We start from the raw sequence: 23161 nt of genomic DNA, 5'->3' as shown, positions 1-23161 counted from the left end.
ATTCCTGGGATAAACCCCCCTTGATCAATGTGTATGATCCTTTTAATGTGCTGTTGGGTTCTGTTTGCTAGTATTTTGTTGAGGATTTTTGCATCTGTGCTCATCAGTGATATTGGCCTGTAGTTTTCTTTCTTTGCGACCTCTTTGTCTGGTTTTGGTATCAGGATGATGGTGGCCTCGTAGAATGAGTTTGGGAGTGTTCCTCCCTCTACTGTATTTTGGAAGAGTTTGAGAAGAATAGGTGTTAGCTCTTCTCTAAATGTTTGATAGAATTTGCCTGTGAAGCCATCTGGTCCTGGGCTTTTGTTTGTTGGAAGAGTTTTAATCACAGTTTCAATTTCAGTGCTTGTGATTGGTCTGTTCATATTTTCTATTTCTTCCTGGTTCAGTCTTGGAAGGTTGTGCATTTCTAAGAATTTGTCCATTTCTTCCAGGTTGTCCATTTTATTGGCATATAGTTGCTTGTAGTAATCTCTCATGATCCTTAGTGTTTCTGCAGTGTCACTTGTTCTCCTTTTTCATTTCTAATTCTGTTGATTTGAGTCTTTTCCCCTTTTTTCTTGATGAGTCTGGCTAATGGTTTATCAATTTTGTTTTTCTTCTCAAAGAACCAGGTTTTAGTTTTATTGATCTTTGCTGTCATTGCCTTCATTTCTTTTTCATTTATTTCTGATCTGATCTTTATGATTTCTTTCCTTGTGCTAACTTTGGGGTTCTTTTGTTCTTCTATCTCTGATTGCTTTAGGTGTAAGGTTAGGTTGTTATTTGAGATGTTTCTTGTTTCTTATAAGGTAGCTTTTTAAATTACTACATTTTACTAAGTTTACAAGATGAGACTAAAATGTCATGTTTTTTTGGCGGGGGTAGGAGTTTATTAATTTTATTTATTTATTTTTTTGCTGTGTTGGGTCTTTGTTTCTGTGCGAGTGTTCTCTCTAGTTGTGGCAAGCGCAGGCCACTCTTCATCGTGGTGCGCGGGCCTGTCACTGTCGCGGCCTCTCTTGTTGCGTAGCACAGGCTCCAGACGCACAGGCTCAGCAGCCGTGGCTCATCCCAGTTGCTCCACGGCACGTGGGATCCTCCGAGACCAGGGCTCGAACCCGCGTCTCCTGCATCAGCAGGCAGATTCTCAACCACTGCACTACCAAGGAAGCCCTGTCATGTTTCTTTTTCCAGTACTTTAGAAATAAATTCCTTCTTTGAAATGTCTTTCCAATTTATTCCTCATCTGCATAAGTTCATTTATGTTTTCATTTATTTACTCATTCGACAAGTATCATTGAGAATCTACCATGCACAAGGTCCTGGGAATGCAGCAGTGAGACAATACACCTAATGTCCCTACCCTCATGGAACTCCTTTCTAGTTGGAGAGAAGAAAAACAAACAAGCAAATAGAATCCTAACCTGTGTTGGGAAAACAGTCAACAGGGTGCCACTCCCTTGTCCCGGTGCTCAGGGTCTTCCTACAGGACTGTGTTCTCTGACTTCACGTTGTCTCTAATGCATCTCTCTGCTACTAGACCACAGTCCTAAACTTCTGCCTGATCCAGTCACATTCCTTTTCGAGACCTACAATGGCTCATCCCACCTGCTGCTCCCTCCCCAGGCCTTGAGTACAGCCTCCAACTGCCTGAAACCTGTTCCTAGAGATGAGGCCTCCCCTCCCACCGTGTCATCCCATTTACATGCCAGGTGTCTGTCCACGTGCAAGATTGCACACTTTCCCCTCTTCTCTTCATCTTTCTAAATCCAGCCCTTTAGTTAAGATCCAACCAGTTTCCTGCATGCCTTGTTTCATTAGAAACCCAGCCCACACTGAGAGCTCCCTACTCTGACCTCTCACAGCACACACTTTAGCACTTTACATCATAGACACCCAAACTTGGAAGAAGCATATAGAAGTAGTCCCGCATTGAATGCTGTATGGAAAACACAGTTATAGCCTTTCTAATAGGTGGCCTCAGACAATCACACTCTCTACTAGTATTTTTCAAATAACTAAATTTTCAATATATAAATATATATATTAATATATATAAATATACACGTGTATATTTATATCTTTATATATATATGAATAAGTCTTTATGCTTACAGCTTTCATAAAATCGTAAAAGAAAACAAATTTAAAAATTAAATATAAACCAATGACAAACCTAATTTCAACTGATCAGTGTTAATTTATTGACACATAATGTTTCACTAAAGCAAAGTGTTTATTCTCATGTAAATGTGCTAATGACTACTACTATCAAGCAGGTTCTCCAGAAAATGCCATCATGTGACCTTACTTAGGTATAAGGCTACCTTTGCCATTTTTTAAATGAAACTGCAACAGTTGCCATAGTTTTGCACTGAAGAAATCCCCAGTACAAATACAGTCCACACGCTCCGTAATTATAGGATAGTGATCTAGGTCATGTGGGATTTTTAGTCACTTAAAATAAAAATTAAAAACTTTAAACAGTTTTACAGAAAGATATGTGCCTCTTCCAACATGTTTTTGGTTTTCCAGGCATCCAGAGATCCATGTCATATAGTTTTGGGCTGACTTAGGAGTTTATGCTTTGACTCAGCAGATGACTACTATGTAAAATGGGCTGCCAGGAAGGACAATGTTTAACATTTATCCTATTTTCATGATGGCACCTAACACTGTATATAGCACATGCTAGATGCTAACAGCAGATTTCTTGGATGTAATTTTTCTATTTCTTTCATCATTTCTTCTGGTATGAATTTCCAGAAGTTCATTTACAGACCTCCATAAATCTCCCAGAAAAGCGAGTTAGTGATTTTTCCTTGATTCTGATTTTCTGGACAAATATTTACACGAACCCCATAAGACCTTTCCACAGACAGCTCCTCACAATGATGAAAGTCAAATTTAAGACAAAAAAGACTGAAAAATGATCAGCATAAGAAAATCAAAATCTAGGTAACCTAAAAGTCAAGCGATAGTTTAAGAATGAGGAATAAACTGTGGTTGTCAATCAAGGAAAATTTCCTGTTGCTGACAATTATGTGAAGGGCACATCTTTTCAGACTCTTTCCACTTGTCTCCTATGGTGACAGTAACCCTGTTAGTAAGTCAATAAAAAAGAAATTGCCTCCCTATCTTTGAGTTTTCATAGAGAAGTCTGTATTTTTATGTTTTCAGGGGAAAAGAGAGTAAAAACAAATTCTGTAATACTCAACTAAAGGAGCTGATATCACCTGCAGGCCAGTTTTTTCCTGTATGTTTTAACTCTTTTTCACTACCTTAGTTTCATCAACTAAAGGCTTTATAGTTAATGAAAGGAATGTGTTTTTTTCTTTCTTTAATTGTCCTCTAAATAGCTGTCTTCCTTTTCAGTTGGTGAATTGATAATAGACTGTGACCAAAGAAGATTGCTCATGGAGCTATTTTCTTTCACCTGGGTGGTCATCTCCCCAAGCTCCCTCCCCTTTCTCACAATTATCTGCCTGAGTCTGGGTCTTAAAAGTGTTGAGCCTCTAATAATTAGCCCCTTGGTAGCTGGGAAGCCACTGGCCTTTAAATACTCTTTTTCATCTGTATGCCCCAAAGCCTGAAATTTACCAGTGGCAAGCAAGAGTATATTGCCTCCCAAAGCACAGTCTTGTAAAGAAAATGAGGGAAATTCGTCTGGGGCTGTTCACATTGTAATAGGAATTAGCTTATCAGAACTCTTTATCTCTGTGGCAAATACTAAAAAAACTGAGTGAAAAGCTAATTAGAGATTTATTGGGGGTTGGGGTATTAATCTGAGAAGAAGGAAAGAATTGCTTTAGAGGAAAATTATACCAACTGTGCAGGAGTGCCCTGGAGTGACATTATGGGACAATAGGGGGTAATTGAGAACTAGTTTGCAGGTTTAGTTAGGGTTAGTCCTGCTTACAAGTAACTGATATTCATAGCATTTAGGAATGCCTTATGTTTTCATGAGGACTAAATCTTAAACTAATTTCAAAGAATCATGCAATTAAATTAAAAATAGTCTATATCATGGGAAAGGAGTATTTGGCTTTTTCTGGGTAACCAAAGGGAAGAATTAGGATCTGTGGTAATATACGGTCCAGTTTCAGCTCAGTGTAAGAAGAACTTTGGAACAATTAGAACTCTTTAAAACTAGTCTGTTTTCTCCCAAGACTGTGAGCTGTCTGTCAATGGAACTGCTTACACAAGAGGCTGAATGATGTCAGCTTTGGACTTAATATTGGTTTTAGGTTTTACCTAGAATGTTCCTTCTGATTTAAGAATGATTATAAATTAGGTCTGAATTGAGAAGCCAGTATGTTCTTTAGTTACGTCAAAGGAAAAAAAAATTAAAAAAAAAAAATATATATACATATCAAAAAAATGTAAGCTGAATTCCCATCTATCTTTAGCACTTTACAGGACCTTTTCACGTCCAGAGCAATGGTCCTCAGGACCATAATAGCTAAAACAATAATAGTTAGAACTAATGCAAAACTCAGTAAGTACAAGACACTAAATGTTCACAACTCACAAAACTTTAGGAAAGATAATATTACAACCCTCCTTCTGCAGATAAGGGAACTGAGCTGCTGTAGGTTAGGTGATGTGCTCAAGCTTACAGAGCACATAAATAGGGAAGCCAGCCAACAGTCAAACTGTTCTGGGGTCAGAGGCCAGGATTAACAATGACACTGCCCATTAACTAGCACCCTGTTGAGAAGCCACTAGGATAATCTCAGAATATTACTGGATGACCAAACATTGAGATTTTAGAACACTGACCTGGGCTGTGCTTACCCTAGTCATCATAAATCTTTATGTTTGTACAGATCAGGAGAGTAAATCAATGTCAGAACAGCCTTAAAAGCCAACGACGGTTGCTTTGTGACTCCATTGTAGTGACGATATCAGCTTCCAGCTGCAGTCAAGCAGAGAGGAAGATACCTGAACCAAGTCACAAGCGTTATTTCTTTGCGTAGCATTGGCCATGTATTAGGAAATAATCATAAGCTAACAGAATCCCAGAATTAGAGGGTTTTAGAGTGGGAGAGGTCTTCAGCATTGTTTCTCCCTTCTTGTCACAGAAATGAGGATACTGATTGCTACTGAGAGGATCTTATTTCAAAACCATGCCATGGCCTTATAATTGGTCTTCATGTCCAGTCTTCCTATCATAGCCAAAGGGAATTCTTAATACAACTTGATCATCTCATTCTGCTTCTTTAAACTCCTGCAGATACCCCTCAGACTCAGTCAAAGTCCTTGATTTCAAGCACCAGTTCTTTGAAGATCTGGTCCCTGGTTGATTCTAGTCCCAACTCCTCCTCCTTGCTTGTCTTGAACTCTTGACTTCAATCACTCAGGAGTCCACCCCCTTCCCAAAGCATCATACTCTGGCCTCTGAGCCTTTGCACATCCTGTTTCTTTCCTTTTACAGCCCTCTCCCTGGCCTCTCCTGGCTTCCTCCACTTAATCCTTCAGAAAGCAGCTTAATACCTCCTACAGGAAGACAACTCCTACTGGTCATATTTGTTTTGTTTCATTTTTCAAATACCCAATGTAAACAAGCCTGCCTGTATTGTTTCCCAACCTATAACATATAAAGAAAAATTTTATTTGTGTGTCTGAACAAGAAGTACAGTTTGAAATTGCACAATAGCAGTGTGACATCCCAAGTAATAATACAGTAAAGAGTCATAGTTTATAAAAAGGGAAACCAACAAGTCAATGAAACAAAGTTTTCTGATATCATTTGGTGTGACTCTCTTGCCTTTACAACATAATCCAATGATTGACGTAGGTAATTATAAAACTTGAGTCAGCAAGAAATGGCACTTATGTTTAATGTAGTGTGATTAAGGAGGCAGAAAACTGTGCAGTAGCTTTTAGAATGATTTTCACTGAAAATATTTAAAATAAAATGAGTCTTAGTGCTTAAAGGAAGGAAAATAGTTTATCATCAATTCGTTTATATTAAAGATCCAATTATGTTAGAGTGTGTATGATACACAGGGAATGTGATAATAGAGAGGAGACCCAAGTTCTGGTCTAGTAATTGATGCTAAATAAGTGAGTGACTTTGAGTAAGATGTTTCCATATTGGATTCTTGGAGCTGGTGTAACATCGTGGCTAAAAAACAGGAGCCATGGGCTCAAATACAGTCTCAGCTTCATTACTTTTAAGCTATGTAGCCTTCAGTTATTTTAGTCTCTCTAGGCCTCAGTGTGCTTATTTATAAAATGGAAAGAATAATACATGCCTCATAGGCTTACTGTGAAAAACAGATGGCATATTGCTTGCAAAAGCACTCAGCAGAGAATATGATTTATCGTAAGGGCTCAAGTAGCCATGGTTGTTGTTATAATTATTATAATTATTCACAATGAAGGAGCTACATTAGACAACTCAGGTCTTCTCAAGCACTAAAACTCTATGGTTCTATGAAGGGCTCATTCCCAAATGATGTCAGATAAATGAGGTTTCACTGTATATTGGTCAAGAAATCAATATGGCCAATTTTCAATTGGGCAAAATAAGGTAAGGTGAGCAGAGTATGAAGTATTCAAAACGTCGGTTATACTCAATATATTTCTATTTGATCTTGGAAAGCATAGAACGCTTTAAAAGAATATTTTCTATCCTTCTCATATTGTGTTTAATGATTAAAATGAGTTTGGCCTTTCTGTGTTCACCAAAGGAAAAGAAATGGAACAATGCTAGATGCTGTATATGTGGTATTTCACTTGATCCCTGGTGATTCAGATGAAGTCATCTGGCAACTGGCTGGGTAATAGAAAAATCAAACAAGATAATAGTTTTGGGCCAGAAAATGAACATGCCTGGAATCAAGAGCCAATAGCACAGCATCTCCTCATGACCCTTTTTCAGAGTTTCAGGTAGCTCAGGTCCACGTGTACTTTGAAACCCTAAGAGTGAAAAGAGGACTATCAAGTATTTTTACCAGGGCTATATCTTAGTTTAAAATGGCTCTACCACAGAAGTGGCGTCTAATTAGAATTTCTTGGCACAATGGCCAAAGCCCAGCACTACAATAGCCTAATTATCTAAATTCTCATTTATCATTCAAGAGTTCTTCCCCACCTACCACACACCTTGTCATGTAAAGAAGATACATATCTTTTTCCTTTTTTCTTAGTGAAGAATTTGTTCAGTGAGATGTTTGAACTATTCAAAGTAAGTGGCACCCCCAAAGCAGATCAGGCAATCGGTGTTTGTGCTGGACTGCAGACATAACATAACCTGGAAAGGCAGAGCACCTGTGGAGTCCAGGTGTCCACTTATCGACAAGCCATGTGACTTTGGTAATTCACTAAATCCTTCAGAGCCTTAGTTTCTTCATTTGTAACCTGGGAATAGTCAGAGGGAATTCACTCTGAATCTATTGAGTACGGCTCAAGGCCTTTACTATGTTCACATGATCGTATATTTACGTAAATTGTACAAAGATGTCTTAACTGCAGTGAGCCAAGACCGTGTCTCTTTTCACTCCCACTTTCCCCCATCACGTGTTGGGGAACTTTGGAGTAGCCTTGAGCATCTTTGCTGCGTGGCTGAGGGGATGTTAGGGATACAGTAAAGTTGGATTTAATGACTGTATTTCTATGGTCTGAGAATCGTGTCTGTATATTGTGAAGTTATTGCTGGTGTCCTGGTCTAGGAATGACTTCCAAGCACATTTCCACTGCCCATTTTCATCCCTACACTTTCATTTGTATATGAATATTCTTTTTTCCTTACCAATAGCCTCCAAATTATATTATCTTCAAGTTCCAGAAAAGCTGGATCTGCCTCTGAGGATAATGACACCTACTTCATTCCATTGTTATGGAGATTAATACTGAAGTGTTTCCCCACTTTCCTTCTTTTCCCTCTTTTACCTTCTTTTTCTTCCTTTCTAAAATCATATAACAATAACGAAGGAACTGAGGATTAACTAATCTAGGACTTTTTAAGTGTTTCTCCCAAAACATTTCCCCCCCTCAAATAAAATCATCAGCAAAACCATGATACATAAAATAGACTGGTAATTGACAGGACTTTTTCAAAGTTTAAACCTTCACTGTTTGGGGAGTAGCCCCAAAGGTGTTTTACTATATAGAAGTAATGAGGTATTACCAATCCTTGAAAAATGTAAGTTCTTATTCTTCCACTCTTAAGGAAATAAATGCCTTGAAGAACCAATCATATTGATCACAGACTGAACTTCTGTTGGAAGAATGTGACTTGGCTTTTGATGTTTATTCTTCATACAGGCTTTTCCTTTTGAGAGAGCTGGGCATGGGTGAGAGAAAGTCACAAACTGAACTGAAGAGAAAAGAGGGGTTTGTGTGGGGAATAGAACGTGTGCTCAGCAGCAATCAGTCTCTTTTTTGGCCCCTGGCCCCAAAGGAAGGACAGCACCAGTCAAGGAGAGAACTGGGTAGAAGCACCTTCTGAAAGGAGCCTCTACCCCAGTAACCACAGCAGATATTAAAGAGCGGATGAACTCACAAGTAAAGGCAGAAGCGACAGAATTTTTCAGTGGAAAGTAAAAAAAGCGTATACTTAATACACACCACAATGCTGTAAGAATTCACTAATGTATCTGGAAATACTGGACAATGAGATATTCTCTATAAAAATATTTTCCAGAGAACTTAACTATTCAGTGAGCTTTTATGGACTGACTCAGGTGTGCCAGGCACTGTGCTGCCAGGTGGGAATAGAAAAAAGGATGACATGGCTCTTATGTGCATTAAGATAAATCTTATCCAAAAATGTATAACAGGTTTTTCTGCCTTCTTAAATGAGGAAACAGACAACCTATAGCTTTCTCCTAATGGCCCAGGTCTATCATTATCATGGTCAACTAAATACTTGGCGAGATAATGCATATTTTTACAGCTTTTTTCCTCTGCTGTATGTAGGGTCAGTTAAACTCACAATAAAGGCCACAGAAGCTTCTGCTGCAGTGTGAATACTTTCATGAAGCAGTTTCAACGTGCCTAGACTAGTGACAGATAGTTCAAGATTCTGGAATATTTAAAAACATTGCTTCCCTGCTTCTCAGCTGTGTGCAGGAAAGCTGACATTACTGACCACTAGATCTCTACTGAAGTGGCTTATTTTGAAGTTAGTGACTCCATCATTCATTTCAGAGATGTCTTTGACAGGACCTCATGCAACAGGAAGTTTTGTAGGTCACACTTAATCATAATAATAGTCTGATGCTTTTGAGGCCTGTCCCGTTATAAAACAAGCCTGCATGTATATAATCCTCACATCTCGAAAGCAATTGGAGAAAGGCGCTGTCAGAGAAGTCCTTTATTCTAAATCTAAAGTTAATGCTACTGTCCCCTTGCTGTTTCAGTTTTACCAAAACAGTCATGACTTTTATCCATTGATGGATGTTCTCTGTTGTCGAAGGGATTATCTGTATTTAAATCTTATTTTAACTTGGAGAGAAGAACTCTAACACCACCAATGTTTTAATCACTACACCAGTGCTTAAATAATGAACTAGGTGTAATACTAGATGCTTAGAAAAGATATCCAGGTTATTCTGGCCTTTTGAAATATGAACCATAAACTATTAAGATCATAGAGTGCTTGGCCAAAATGAAACTTGACTATCATCCCATCAAAATCTTCCTTCCTTAAATGAGAAAATTTGTACACCTAAAAGTTCAGTCATAAACAGTCCAAGCCATATGGACAGTAAATGACAGAACCAAAACGCAAAGTAAGAATTCTGTGTAAAGCAATTATACTCCAGTAAAGATGTTAAAAAAAAAAAAGAATTCTGACTTTTAATCTAGACATCTTCCCTCTATTATTCTTCCTTACTGCCTTTAATTTGTAGGGGTGCATTTCATTTGTTTTTGATTTGGGTTATATAATACTGTAGACACAACCCTTTCTGCTATGGGGACAGCTTATCTATTTCATTTTCAAGTTTTAATGCTCATATTGTTTAATGGTTTACTTTTCCATCAAATTCAAATGACTTTACTAGGCATTTAAAAATCAGTCATATTGACTCATTCATTAAATTGGATAGACTATAGTAAAACATTTTTTATAGTAAAACATTTTTTAAGCTGTAAAGTAGTATAAAATATAGTTATCTTTTTATTATTTGAATTACCAGGACAGCTTTACTCAAAATGACTGAAGTTTGCAAAGGGATTAGCACTTTCTAATCAGAGCCAGATTTGATCTTTTGTTAAAGTTTTGTTTATCTAAAAACAATTGCAGAATTTCCTCACTGCATTTTTCTTTTCTAAGCACACATGCACACACTGATAGACATAAGAAAAGTCTACTCTTCCTTTCAAGAGACTCTTCCTCAGTGAAACACACCTCCTCACTTTTCTCCAAGCTATCCTTCAGCAATAAAAACAAAATACCCCTTTTCCAAGATGAGATTAGTGTAAGCTGTTCAGCGTAATTTAAGAGCAGGGACTCTGTAGCCAGAATCCCTGTGTTGGAATTCTGGCTCGACCTTTTTCTAGGTGAACAATCTTGGACAAGCTAACTAATCTTTCTGTGCAGATGGCACAGACAGAGCACTGAGGACAAGCCCTCAGAGAATAGCTCCCTCTATAGACCAGGAGAAGAAAAATGACAGTGCAGGACACAGGAAAGGAGTGGTCAGAGGGGCACGAGCAGGCAGACAAGTGTAAGAGCACAGAAACTTAGAGAAGAATGAGTTTCCATGAGGGCATGGCCAACAGTGACTGAGTCTACTTAAATCACAGAGCACGAGGACTTACTTAGTAAAGTCACTGTGGACGTCGGTGGCATTTTTGAAAGTGAGGTAGAAGTGATACCTTCAGATTTGAGGGTGTGAAGGTGTACGTGGTGAAGAAGCAGGAGTTCTCCTATAAACAGGACTAGAGGACAACATGCGTATTTTCTTTTTATTTTCTTTCCCATTACCCAAGATAGAGAAGACAGATTAGATAGTGCAGATTATCAGACATAGAAGATGGAACCAATGGAAAAAAGAGAAAAGGAAAATCAAGAAAACAGCCATCTTAAATTACCTAAGGACTCCATGGACTAGCGTGGCTTCGGGAAGGAGCAGGAAAGAAGGGTCCCCTCTCCTCTTCCTGGCAAACTCCTGCTCATCCTTTACGACTCGGCTTCAAGTGACTTCACAAATGAAACCTTCCAACTGCCCTAAAGCAAGTTAGTTATCCAATCCCTTATCTAAAGTGTCTGAGTATTTTGTTCATATATTTTTTGTAACAGAAAATTATACACCATTTTATCTCTCAACATGTCTGCCCCATATATTGGATAACAAATTTCTCAGAGCCAGGATCTAAGAGTCATTCATTTTTTCAAACTTATAGTACAAGGCATAGCACTAGATCTAGTACTATATTAGTAGCTATTTAAAATAAATTGATGAATTAGCCATAGTAAAGGGAAAAGGACCTGTTTAATTCAGAGTTATATTGAAGGAGGGGGATATAGCCCCTAACACACCTTGAGTCAATGTCCTTAGTCTCATTATTGGGACACAGTAAAAATGAGAGTGAGAAGGTTAAAATAGGAATAGGGGATTAAGTAGACGGAGCAGGAGACAACAGAGGCAACCTCCATAGGCTCTAAGTCAGTCATTAACAGGGTTGCTGCGCTCCATTGTAGAGAGCTATTAAAATGAGAAAGCACGAGTTTATTGTGTGCCCGCTTGGTTTTAGAGGGTTTTTTCTTCCCTCCTCATTGTCTTCTATAACCTAAAAGTAATAATGAAGAAAATACAAGGAGAGCTTGTCCAGATTGAGTCATGGAAAAAATGGACAATTTGATGTTCTGTGAAGTGATAGTCAAAGAAGAACCAGAAAAGATATTGACATCACCAAAGAATAAGGCAGTCATGATGTTACAGAGACAAAGAGTTGTAGGAAGTTTTGTAACTAGTATTGCAAAGGCATGGATTGTTGTTTTCTTTAAGGTAGTGCCTTGGAGCCAGTGTAGAGAATGGAGGAATTCGGGAAGGGTCAAACAGAAGGCAGAAATGGATGGATGTGGGTTATAGAGAGAGTAGATTTTATTCTGATTTCCAAAAAATTTTTGAAGGACTTGTCAGGTAAGAAAACTATAAGCTATTGTTTTATTAACAGGAAATCAAAACTTGATCTTTTTTTTTCCCCTTCTAAATTACCCCTTTCCCTTGAGACTAGGACAGGGGAAAGAACCCATTAGAGGATGGTAGTGCATAACATCTCACACAGAAGTTACATTCGTGGAAGGATCATGGCATAATATCAGCATGCAGAATATCTGTTTTTAAACGTCCGTTCTCTCTAACCACCACTATTTGTGGTGTGTCAATTATGAGACAATAGTTCCTCAGGGAAATAATGCAGTTTACTCAGGGCATTCATTCAAGCTTAAAAAAATATCCAAAGAGACAGAGAACGTATCAGGTTAATATTCAGGTGTTAATGAGGACTTAGGTATTATAAAGCTTACATTGTGCTAATTAAAAATAATTGAACTGTCCTAGAATTAGGGAGATTTCACAGGGGAAGGTCTCAAGGCCACTGCGCCTCTTTGGATTTCCAGCTTGGCTGTATACAAACCTCAGTAGTTACCTTAACAGGAATAATTAGACCCTGGGGAAACTAGTTTCTCCAAACAAACGCACTAGAGCCTAATTGAGATAAGAAAGTCAATTTCATCGTTTCCAATGAGAAATATCTCTTCCCAAAGGAGAAACTTATTTGTGAAAGACAGATTAAGATCAGAGGTGGCTTTGTGATTAAAAGGGATCAGAATAAGGAGGACCCCAGTGACCATTCTGTTCTGAGTACCACCAACCCGAACCTGCCCCAGGCCCCTTTCAAGGGCTGAGAACTACTATATTGTGGTTTTTTTTCTGCTATATCCATGTTTTCCATTAAAGGACTTCTTTATTAATTCAAGGTTAGAGTGTCCAGTAAACCAACCTCGCTTTTTAGCACTTTTGTCACCTGGTTCCTACAGCAAGTTTGTAGTAAGTACTGGGTCACCTCCAATATAAGAGAGCAGGAAAGCGAGGCCATTCATAAATTATCAATACTCAACGTGTCATGTTACAGCATTTTTTAGTAAATGAACCATAAAGTTATTTTATGCTTCTTTCCAATTTTATATCAAATCATTGTAAGTGAACTTTTCCCTTTCTGTGCAATCAGGAAAAGACTACTTATGATGTTCCAAAGGTAACCTTTATGTATGTGTTCATTTTTAACTTGGTTCATCCTTGGCCACTTCAAGCAATCCGTATGCTCTAGAAGGTGGTAACAGGAGGGATGTATACCGCATGCTTAATTGCCTCTCTCAAAGCGTGAAACATAGAAGGGGGCTAGGAGAGCCTTCCCCAGCTCAGCAGCATCGTGACGATCTAGAGAGCTGTTGCTTTGTACTATTCAGAGCACCCAGCATAAGACCTTGCACACAGTGCACCAAAAGCAACTATTTTACCAGGAGGATATTCTTTCTTAATAGTGATGTTCAGGAACATGGTGGAGAGTCCTCCTCCACGTCACCTCTAGGAAAGCTGGAAGAGCTCAGAGGTGGAGGTGAGGAGAGGTTGGCCCAGTCAGCTGGCAACTGTATGTCTGTATTAGTTTCCTAGAGATACTGTAACAAAGTAGCAAACAGGATGACTTAAGGGAATTTATTGCCTCACGATTTTGAGGCTAGAAATCTGAAGTCAAGGTGTCTGCCTAGTTGGTCCTTCTATGGGTTGTGAGGGAGAATCTGTTCCATACTTCTCTCCTAGCTTCTGGTAGCCTCAGGCATCCTTTAGTTATGGTTGGCAGTATCCCTGTTGTTTATATTGTCTTCCTATTGTAGGTGTCTGTCTCTGTGTCCAAATTTCCCCTTTTTATAAGGATACCAGTCCAGTTGGATTAGGGGCCACCCTAACGAGCTTATCTTAACTTAATCACCTTCAAATACCTTATTTCCAAATAAAGGTTAGAACTTCAACACCTATTAGGGGATACATTTCAACCCATAGCAATGTCCTTCTTGAATCATCACTATTTATGTGAAAATTGAAGCCATGGCACAAATCACAGATACGTGCTTCCCTCTCTTTTCCCAGGGACTTGAATGTTTTAATCATATATGTGTGTATGATTAGCTTCCATGTCCCCTTGGAATAGTCTCCTAGTTGTTATTAACTTTCCTAACGTATTGTCCACACAGTTGCCAGGAAATACTTCTTAAACACAAAATTGATGATGTTCCTACCTTATTTTAGCCTATGGTTACAGAGTAAATACAAACACCTTAGCATGCTAGTTAAGGCCTTTATTGTCATAAATGGAAGATAATATTATACACTTAGGAGCTGTGAAAACAATTTTTGAAGGGGAAATCTTAATAGAGTTGATAACATAAAATATTGTACATCAAAAGCTACATATTCAAGGTAAGGCAAAAAACAAGGAAGACAAATATGATGGAACACAGGTTTTAGTTCTGATTTTATCACAGCCAACTTAAGTCAATGGAAAAATGCTGACGATAAAGAAATGGGCAAAAGGCATAACTATATACCTCACAAAACAGTTTTAAAAACTCTCCAATGTATATGTGAAAATAAATTTTCCAATCAAAAAATACAAATCAAACAATAATAAAAGCTATTTTTTGGCCAAGTAAGAAACTATTTTTTTCTTTTGTTTTAAATCAGTCTAACCAGTGCTGGTAAAGATGTATTAACAGGCAAAGTTGTTATTACATTCTCAAGACTCTAAAAATTGACCGTCAGATTTAGAGCTTATTTCGTGGTGGCAGACAGTGAGGGGAGTAACAAGTCCCTGATAACGGCTAATAAAACCTGGCTATTAGGTATCCTGGATTCGGACTATTTACATTAACTTCTCATACCCTTGAAGGAGGTCTAGAAAAGAGGAGAGGGGCCTGGCATTCCAAAAGAATGAAATGCAAACTCCCCAAGTTTACTTCTGGAGCTAGGGAAACAGGTTCTTTTTTTTCTTCTTCTTTTTTTTTTTTTTGGTTACTTTTTCAGAATGAATACAAGGAGTATAGATGCTTTTTATATATTTTTTCTTTCTTTCTTTTTTTTTGACCATGAGATATGTGGGATCTTAGTTCCCCAACCAGGGATTGAACACGCACCCCGTGCACTGGACGCACAGTCTTAACCACTGGACCACTAGGGAATTCCCCTATAAATTCCTTTTATAATCAGAAATTACCCCATTAAAAACAATAAAGATAACTCTGTCTCACATATCCTAACAAAAATTCCCTCACTTGTACTTAGCAATCTCTATCAATTTTTATTCTATTTTTTCCTTTCATGGTTCAAACTCCTACAATAGTGTGATCAACATCCACCCCATTCCACCAACTAGTTCCTTTTCTTATAATGTGGTTTCTACAAATACCACCACCCTGAAATATTTAAAAAGTCACCCAAATCTGCTCACTAAATGTATTACCACTTCCCCTAGCTGATTTCCATTCCATTTTTCTGCAACAATTCAAAGTATTGAGAGTTATCCTTTTCCTTGGGGGTAGCTCCTTGTTTTATACTCTGTCCTCACCCTAAATATTCCTTAAGTGATGCTTTATTTCCCAGCACATTAGGCCTGTTTCACGTCTTTGCTTTTAAACCCTTTGCTTTTCTCTCTGCCATTGAGTTGGCATCTTTCATTAATCAACAACACTGGGAGTACATTAGGTGCTTAATAATATTTGTTCTTTAACTAGAGCAATCATATTATTTATATACAGTTGCGATAAGCAGAATAATCCTCTCCCCACCAAACGTGTCTATATCCTAAGCCATGGAACCTGTGAATATATTGCTTTATATGGCAAAAGAGACTGTGATTAAGTGAAGGACCTTCTTGTGAAGAGACTATCCCAGATTATCTGGGTGAGCCTGATGCAATCAGAGCTCCTTAAAATACAGAGAGGTGACAAGGCAAGCAGAGAATCAGAGCGGAGCGTGGGAGAGATTCCACCAGCCACACCTGGCTTCAAAGATGAAGAAATAGGAAAATGAGGCAAGGAATACAGGTGGATTCTGGAAGCTGGAAAAGGCAAGAAAGTGGATTTCCCCCTAGAGTTTTCAGAAGGAGCACAGCCCTGCCCACACTTCGAATTTAGCTCAGTGAAACCCACTTCGAACATCTGACCTCTAGAACTGTGAGGTAGTAAATTTGTTTCAACCTGCTAAGTATTTGGTTATTTGTTACAGCAGCCCAATAAAACTAATACAATAGTCCTTTGTCATTTTCCATTGTACCCAATATGATGTCACACAGACAACATTCAATATTTAATGAAAATTAATAAAATACTTAGGATTTGTCACTTTCTGGCTTTTTACATGCTATGGAATTCAGTCTGATGTGTTCATTCATAATATTTCTGAATATCTGAGATTTATTTAAGAATATGTGGAATAATATGAGACCTTTTATTTGGGACTAGGAGTTGCAACAGAGAAAAATTACTTTTCCAGTAAATCAATGGAGTTGATGAGTCTATTTATTTTGCCATCAGCCCAATTGCCTTTCTGTTCTCCAGCAGTCTACTAGAAAAGCTCGATTATTGACAATGGCACAGATCCTTCTCTTTCTTCAGTGGCTGCTGGCTTAGCCTCTTCTGCCCTGCCAACTCCCTGGGGCTTGATATGCACAAATTGTGCAGCCCAGCTAGGACTCCACTGGGTACAGAGTTAACTGGCTGAGGCATGCAGGCTAAATACTTCGGTTAGCTCCTTCTGTGCATTAAAATTTCCATACGCTCAATGCTTTTTAGTTTTCAAAGTGTGTGATTTCATTTAATCTTCACAATAACTTGGTGGAGGAGGTATTGTTGCCTTCATTTTACAGTTGAGAAAACTGAAAGTTAAGGGGAGTTTACAGGTAGTAAATGACAGAAAGGAGATTTGAACAAAAATCTCTTAATTCCTAATTCAGTTATAAAACGAATGCAATTTTACTATGTACAGCTGTTCTTGCCATTTTACCTCAGTGCCTTTACTCCAGACATGTATTTTGCAAGTGTATTTTTAATGATAACATAACTTATGCATGTTATAAAGCAATGTGGAAAACACAGAGAAGTATGAAGTTTTAAATTATCCTTAATCTTACTACTCAAAAGATAACCACAGTTACTGTTTGAGTGTATTCCTTTCCAAATATTTTTCTGTGCATTCATCCAAGTATATTTCTTTCGACATGTATTTTTATTTAGAGTTTTGTATCCCATTCCATTTTTTTTATTCTGAGTGAAGTGAGGTGGCATTCTAGCCTTATGTTATTGGATTGGCCAAAAAGTTCATTTGGTTAGTCAGTGTGTTTCTCCATAAAGTTCTTCGTAAAAATGAAAAACGTGTCTTTTATTTTTACTTAAAACAGAACAAAATTTTTGGCCAACCCAATGTTTACAGTTGTACTGTGTCGCCTTTCAGTGACCTATTTTTCCTATTTATACTAAAATATAAATAAAGAATTAGTCCATCCTTCTTGAGTTAACTTTTTTTTTCAAGACTAGAGCCATGCTTCTCAACATGTAGTCAGGACAAGCAGCATCAGCGTCACTTGGGAGCTTGTTAGAACTGCAGATTCTCTACTGAGTCAGTCTTCGGGGTGAGACCCAGGAATCCCTGTCTTAACAAGCTCTCCAGGTGATTTTTCACACATGATAAAGTTTGGACTAAAGTTTTGGTTTTCCATTTGTGTTGATGAGGCAAAAGCAGCTAATAAACCCGTTATAGGTTAAAGACAAGCAGAATAATTGTCACACTTTGAAGAAAAAGAAAGAGCTTCTTACTTACCCAGATTTCCCTCATCCACATGCTTTCAACTCTACTTTTAATCAATTACTTGGGTTAAAGTCCACAGACGTCTTTAAAATGCTTACATGCTTACTTAGAAATGCAGTAGTTACCTATACTTACTATCATCCAATTGTGCTTTCATTTGCATATACTTCTCCTAGTGAGCCAACTAATCATTTATCAAAATCAGAACAGGATGAAGGGTAGGCACATTTTAAGTTCATTCTGACAGCTTTTCTTAAACATCTACCATGCTAGATCAATATAGAGTAGAAAAGAAAAATACGTTTTCTACACCCTGCCCTCACGACAATTCACAATCTTGTTAGGAAATAAAATTTTCCTATATAGTTTAATTAACTGCGGTCAGTCAAGTCCTAAATTGACTAGTATTACAGTATGTGAGACGAGCAGTGTATGCCCTGGACTATACAGAAAGCTGGACATATTTATTAGGGAAGGTCTCCTTAAGAAAGGAGGAATGTCAGTGGTGCCTAAATAATAATTATTATATTAACGATAAACAGTCCACCTATTAACTACTATACCTGTGATACCTATTCCCCAGACAAGGCTGAATGAGATTAGGTATCTTTGTCAATGTTATATAAATAGTACTTCGTGGAGTCAGAATTTAAACTCAGGTCTGTTTGACAGGAGCCCTGTTTCTTACCACTTCTGCCTTCCTAGTTAGCTCTGACTGAGAAGTTTTACAGATTGAGAAAGAGCCTGTAGAAAACCACAAGTAGAGGAGGCAACCCCAGAAAGGGTGAGCATGAGTTAAACAAGTTCCTGTGTCAGATTCGCCTGAGCAGAGAGCAAGGTTGATACTGGCGAGTTGCTAAAACCAAGAGATCTGTAAGGATTATGGAAGGTCTTGCATGCTTAGATGGTGATCTGGGATATACAATCAGAGATGTTGAAGAGCCATTACATATTTTTTAAACATAATAATGAAAGTAATGTTTTAGGATATTGCATAAAAAAGCATAATTGGGTGGGAAGTGAAGAGATATTTGGGTAAAACAATCAATTAATAGGTTGATTGTTGTAAATCAGATACCAGATGGAAGGAAGGTGACTGGGGTGCTGGCAGTGGGGAAAGAGAATGATTATTAAATGATTATTAAATATTAGAAAACAAGGGTGAAAGTTTTTAATGGTAGATCGGCTGAAGAGACAATTGGAAAACCTAAGAATTTGAACCTGACGTTCTGGGTGATTTTGAACTGTACACAAAAATTGTAATAATCTGAAGAAGGATTGTCAAAAATTAATAAGGCAGTTGGTTTTTTTCAGAGACTGAGTTTAAGTCATTCTTTCTTGCTTCCTAACTCCATCCACCCACCTAGTCTCCGTGTTCTGTTGATCTTAAATCCCGTCTACTTTATCCTGCCTTGTTTGCTTTATCCTTCCTCATAATCTTCTATACCTCTGGCCATCTTTCAGTAGGCTTATAGACCTATTGCTATAGCAATTACAACCAACATGCTCTCATTACTCACTTCTCTAAGAGCTATTGTTTTGCTACAAGGAACTTTCTTTCTAAAACCTACGTCAAATTATGGCATCTTTCTGCTGAAAGTTTAAAAATATTTCTTCAGTGTTTTATTGCATTATTTTACTTGGTATGGCATTCAGAATTAAAGTGACCATAGTTTATTATCCAAATAAGACAACTGGGAGATTGAAAGTGGCATATTAATAATTACACTCAGACAAAAGGTGTATGGGCTGTGCTTAACTTTCTAGCCACATCCTCTTCTGACAGCACTTCTTGCATGAGCAGTGCACGAGTACTGAGTGAACAGTCCCTACTCCAAAGGTCCCCAATCTGTGTTGTTCACAGCTGTGCTTGTGTTGCCTAATCTACTGCTCACATCATATGGGCTCAATAACTATTTGCGGAAGGAAGGAAGTGGGAAGCAAGCCTTGAGTAAATCAAAGAGTTTCTGAACTGTTTTAGTCTAGTGTGTTGTGTTTGTTGAAATGAAATAGAATTTAAGGTCTAGCACCCTTGGGAAGAGGAAACCATGGAAAGCCAAAGGGAAGCACAGAGAACATGGGAGAGGAAAGTGGAAAAGGGAAGTCCCAGAATCAGACCTCCTACTTCATAGCTTAGCAAAGGACAGATGCTAGGAGTATTGAATTCAAGGGCACTTTACCAAAAGACTCTGCTTATCAGATAGATAGATTTTTTTACCAGAAATAGTTCTTAGTTTTGTAAAGAGGTCTGTCAAATTCATCATATATGTCAATGCAGAGCTATTAAATAGTTTTCACAATAGTGTTTTAGAAGTTCCAGCTATAAAGGAGGTACGTAAGTGTCCATTTTGCACTTCTGAAAACAGGTGCAGTCTCTATGAGAAAAGAAAATGTGTTAGGAGAATGGGAACAAAAAGGAGAATGATGAAAAAGAACCTACAATCTAATTACATAAATGTCAGTTTTGTACGAAAACTAGATTTGATGTAATTAAAGCACACCTGTAACAAATAAAATGAAACAGACATATCTTTCCATTTTCCTGAAATAAAGGAAGATTAGAAATCACGTGGTATTTGTGGGAGATTTATACTAAATATGCAAAAAAAAAAGTTCCCCTGTGTGTGTGCATGAGAGAGAGAGAGAGAGAGAGAGAGATTTTCTCTTCTCTCTTAGCTGATAGCCCAATAGTACAGCCAATATTCATGGCCTTTCAGTAAAGTCCCTTACAGTAAGGAGATGATATCTATAAATAAGTATAAATTAAATAGTTTTCAATGATTGTGAGCACCTGTGAAACAAACATTACATTTGTTTAACAATGTATTGATTGTTTTAGACCTTTCCCCAACTAAAGCCATAGCAGGAACTTACTATCTTTGTTTGTTAGGTCAGAACCAATGCTTATAGACTAAAAATCAGATTATGAGTTTAAATGTAGAGAAAAGAGTGCTCTTTCTAACAAGAGGATACTCTCCTAAACAGTGGTTTGATAGCATTTGATCTGCTACTGGGGCATTTATCTGGAGAGACATTTTTTGGGTGCTGTGCTCACGTAGGATGTTTCGTTCCAGCCATCTATGAGCCTTCCTGTGAAGCCTACAAACACCTAGGCCAGACATCAAATTACTACTGGATAGATCCTGATGGCAGTGGACCTCTGGGGCCTCTGAAAGTTTACTGCAACATGACAGGTAACTATGCCATATTTATGTTTCATGAAGATTGCTTTTCTGTCTGTTGAGAATAAATAGCACCACTAAAGTTTGTTTCTTCTGTGCTGTATTCTTACCATAATGTGTAATAAGCTAAATATTGCTGGCTTTGTTAGGCTAAATGGTGAAATGTATTTCAATGCTAGGTTTTCAAAAAAAGTCTACCTTCTGATTTGAACGGTTAATAATTAGTGTTTTAAAAAATCAGCATGTAGAGGAAAAACTAGAAAGTAAAATTACAAGGTTGAAGTCTACAGAAAGAACTAGCCCATGAAGCATCCTCCACAAGAACCTAGACTGGGGAAGGTGAGTATCACCTCTCAAACCATCCACACTGCCCACGTGAAAGGAAGCTCAGAGGTCACGCCAAACCTTCCTCTGCTTGCCATGGTTATACAAGGAGCCGTTCTGGGTACTGAAAGCCCATTCTGGCGCTAGCAAAACTTACCTGCCACTTTCATGTAATTTTTCTGGGGAAGAGAGCCTAGTTTTTCTTCACTTCCATATTAAATTTCAGGGCTATGAAATGAGATTGTGGGTTCCCACAGTCATATGTAAGATGTACAGATCTGTAAGATAAGAGCACACCTTCCATCAGACACTTGGTAGCATCTTGTCCTCCAAAAATCTGGAGAAGTGTGTGGGGCGAGCACTGTCTACTAGCTCCAGGAGAGGATCAGCATTTGATACGAACTCCTGAGGCATATGATGCTAAGGATAATGGTTATATGATGCTGCTGATGACGATTGCTGCATGGATGGTTTACCATGTATCGGGTACCACAGTAACCGCTTTATTCAGATAACCTGGGTTTATATTCTGGCTCTGTTAATCACCAGATATATAATCTTGGGCAACTTATTAACTGTATTAATTTCAATAAGCCTCGGTATGTTTTTCTCTGAAATTGATTAATAATAATATCTACCTCATAGCATTATTGTATGAATGAAATAAGGTAATCTACATGTGGTTCTTAGCATATTGTCTGACACATAATAAACTTTCAGAAAAGGTTGCCAGGAGTTAGGTATAATTATTTTTTAAAGAAGTTAGAGAGTTAAATAACTCGCTTATATTATCCAGGCAAAATTCTAATTCCAGTATGTTTGAGGCCAATGGTTCTTAAATCCAGCTATGCTTCAGAAACATTTATGGAGTTTTGTCTTCCCATACAAACCTGTTGGCTCCATCTCAGGAGACTGACTCAGTAGGTGTGAAGTGCAAATAGGATTGTGCACCTAGAACTAAGAGCCCCAAACAGTGCTGTAGACAAGCAGACCCCTGTGGAGAACTCGTCAACGTCAGGAAGACAGACATGGCACAAAACGGAAGGGAGAATGATGAGGTGTGGAAGGTGGGTAGAGAAAATGGTAAAGTGAGAGCTACTTTCCCCAAATTTCCCCCCATGTCAAGACTCTAAGCGTGCCCCAGAGAAATAATTCACTTACCAGAAAGCTTGACCCAAGAGTTCATTGATTGTTGGACTTGTCAATGCACTCAGGTACTTTCTTCTTTACCTTCATTCTAATCTTACTTCAACTAAAGTAGAATCCATGAGAGCTAGACTTAATCCAAAAGACTCTTGATGTTGACTTCTCAAAACTATTGTCAGCTATTAGCCTTAAGGGAAATCAGGGCATCCTGAATGGGCTTGGACAATTAAGAAGTTACTTTAGTTACTTTCCTATATGCCTTTTCAGAAAAGAACTAGAAAACTAAACAAAACCATAATGTATACGATCCTCATATGAAGAACACACAAAATGGAAGAGGATTTTATCCTTTTTTGGGGGGGGGCGGGGAGAGATCACTTTTCTGTGAATTGAAGGCCTAATGTGGAAACACAGATCTCCTCTTCATCAATACCTCCTTTAAAGAGTATGACTACAGTTTGACCTAATACTCTAGATTCAGTCTAAGTGGTGAAAAGAACAGCATGATTTCTGCAGCTAGAAGATTATTTTCCTATCGTCAAGATAGTTATGAGCACCAGTGTTTCAGGGACCCTTGAAGGCCATCAGGTACTCTTTGGCCTTTTGCAACCCATTAACCCTTCCTTCATCTGGGAAGAGCATGAACTTGACCCATTAGGAAAACATGGCACCACAGAGCTTGGCTTGGGCTGTTGCTTTTCCAAGAGA

General features: G+C 38.1%; 1 protein-coding gene across 3 annotated transcripts in view; it reads left to right on the top strand.

Moving 5' to 3' along the window:
- CNTNAP2 (contactin associated protein 2) overlaps positions 1-23161 on the top strand; it is a 2034513-nt gene that overhangs the window by 1282323 nt on the left and 729029 nt on the right. For all 3 annotated transcript variants that reach the window (XM_060305187.1, XM_060305186.1, XM_060305185.1), the window contains exon 13: positions 20876-20995. In XM_060305187.1, coding sequence (XP_060161170.1) covers positions 20876-20995 — 120 coding nt within the window. The remainder of the gene's footprint in view (positions 1-20875; positions 20996-23161) is intronic.

This window comes from Globicephala melas, chromosome 9, assembly GCF_963455315.2.
Source record: "Globicephala melas chromosome 9, mGloMel1.2, whole genome shotgun sequence".
NCBI classification, from domain to species: Eukaryota; Metazoa; Chordata; class Mammalia; order Artiodactyla; family Delphinidae; genus Globicephala; species Globicephala melas.
The sequence above is the reverse complement of the archived record's forward strand: the minus strand, read 5'-3'. Positions and strand labels throughout refer to the sequence as shown.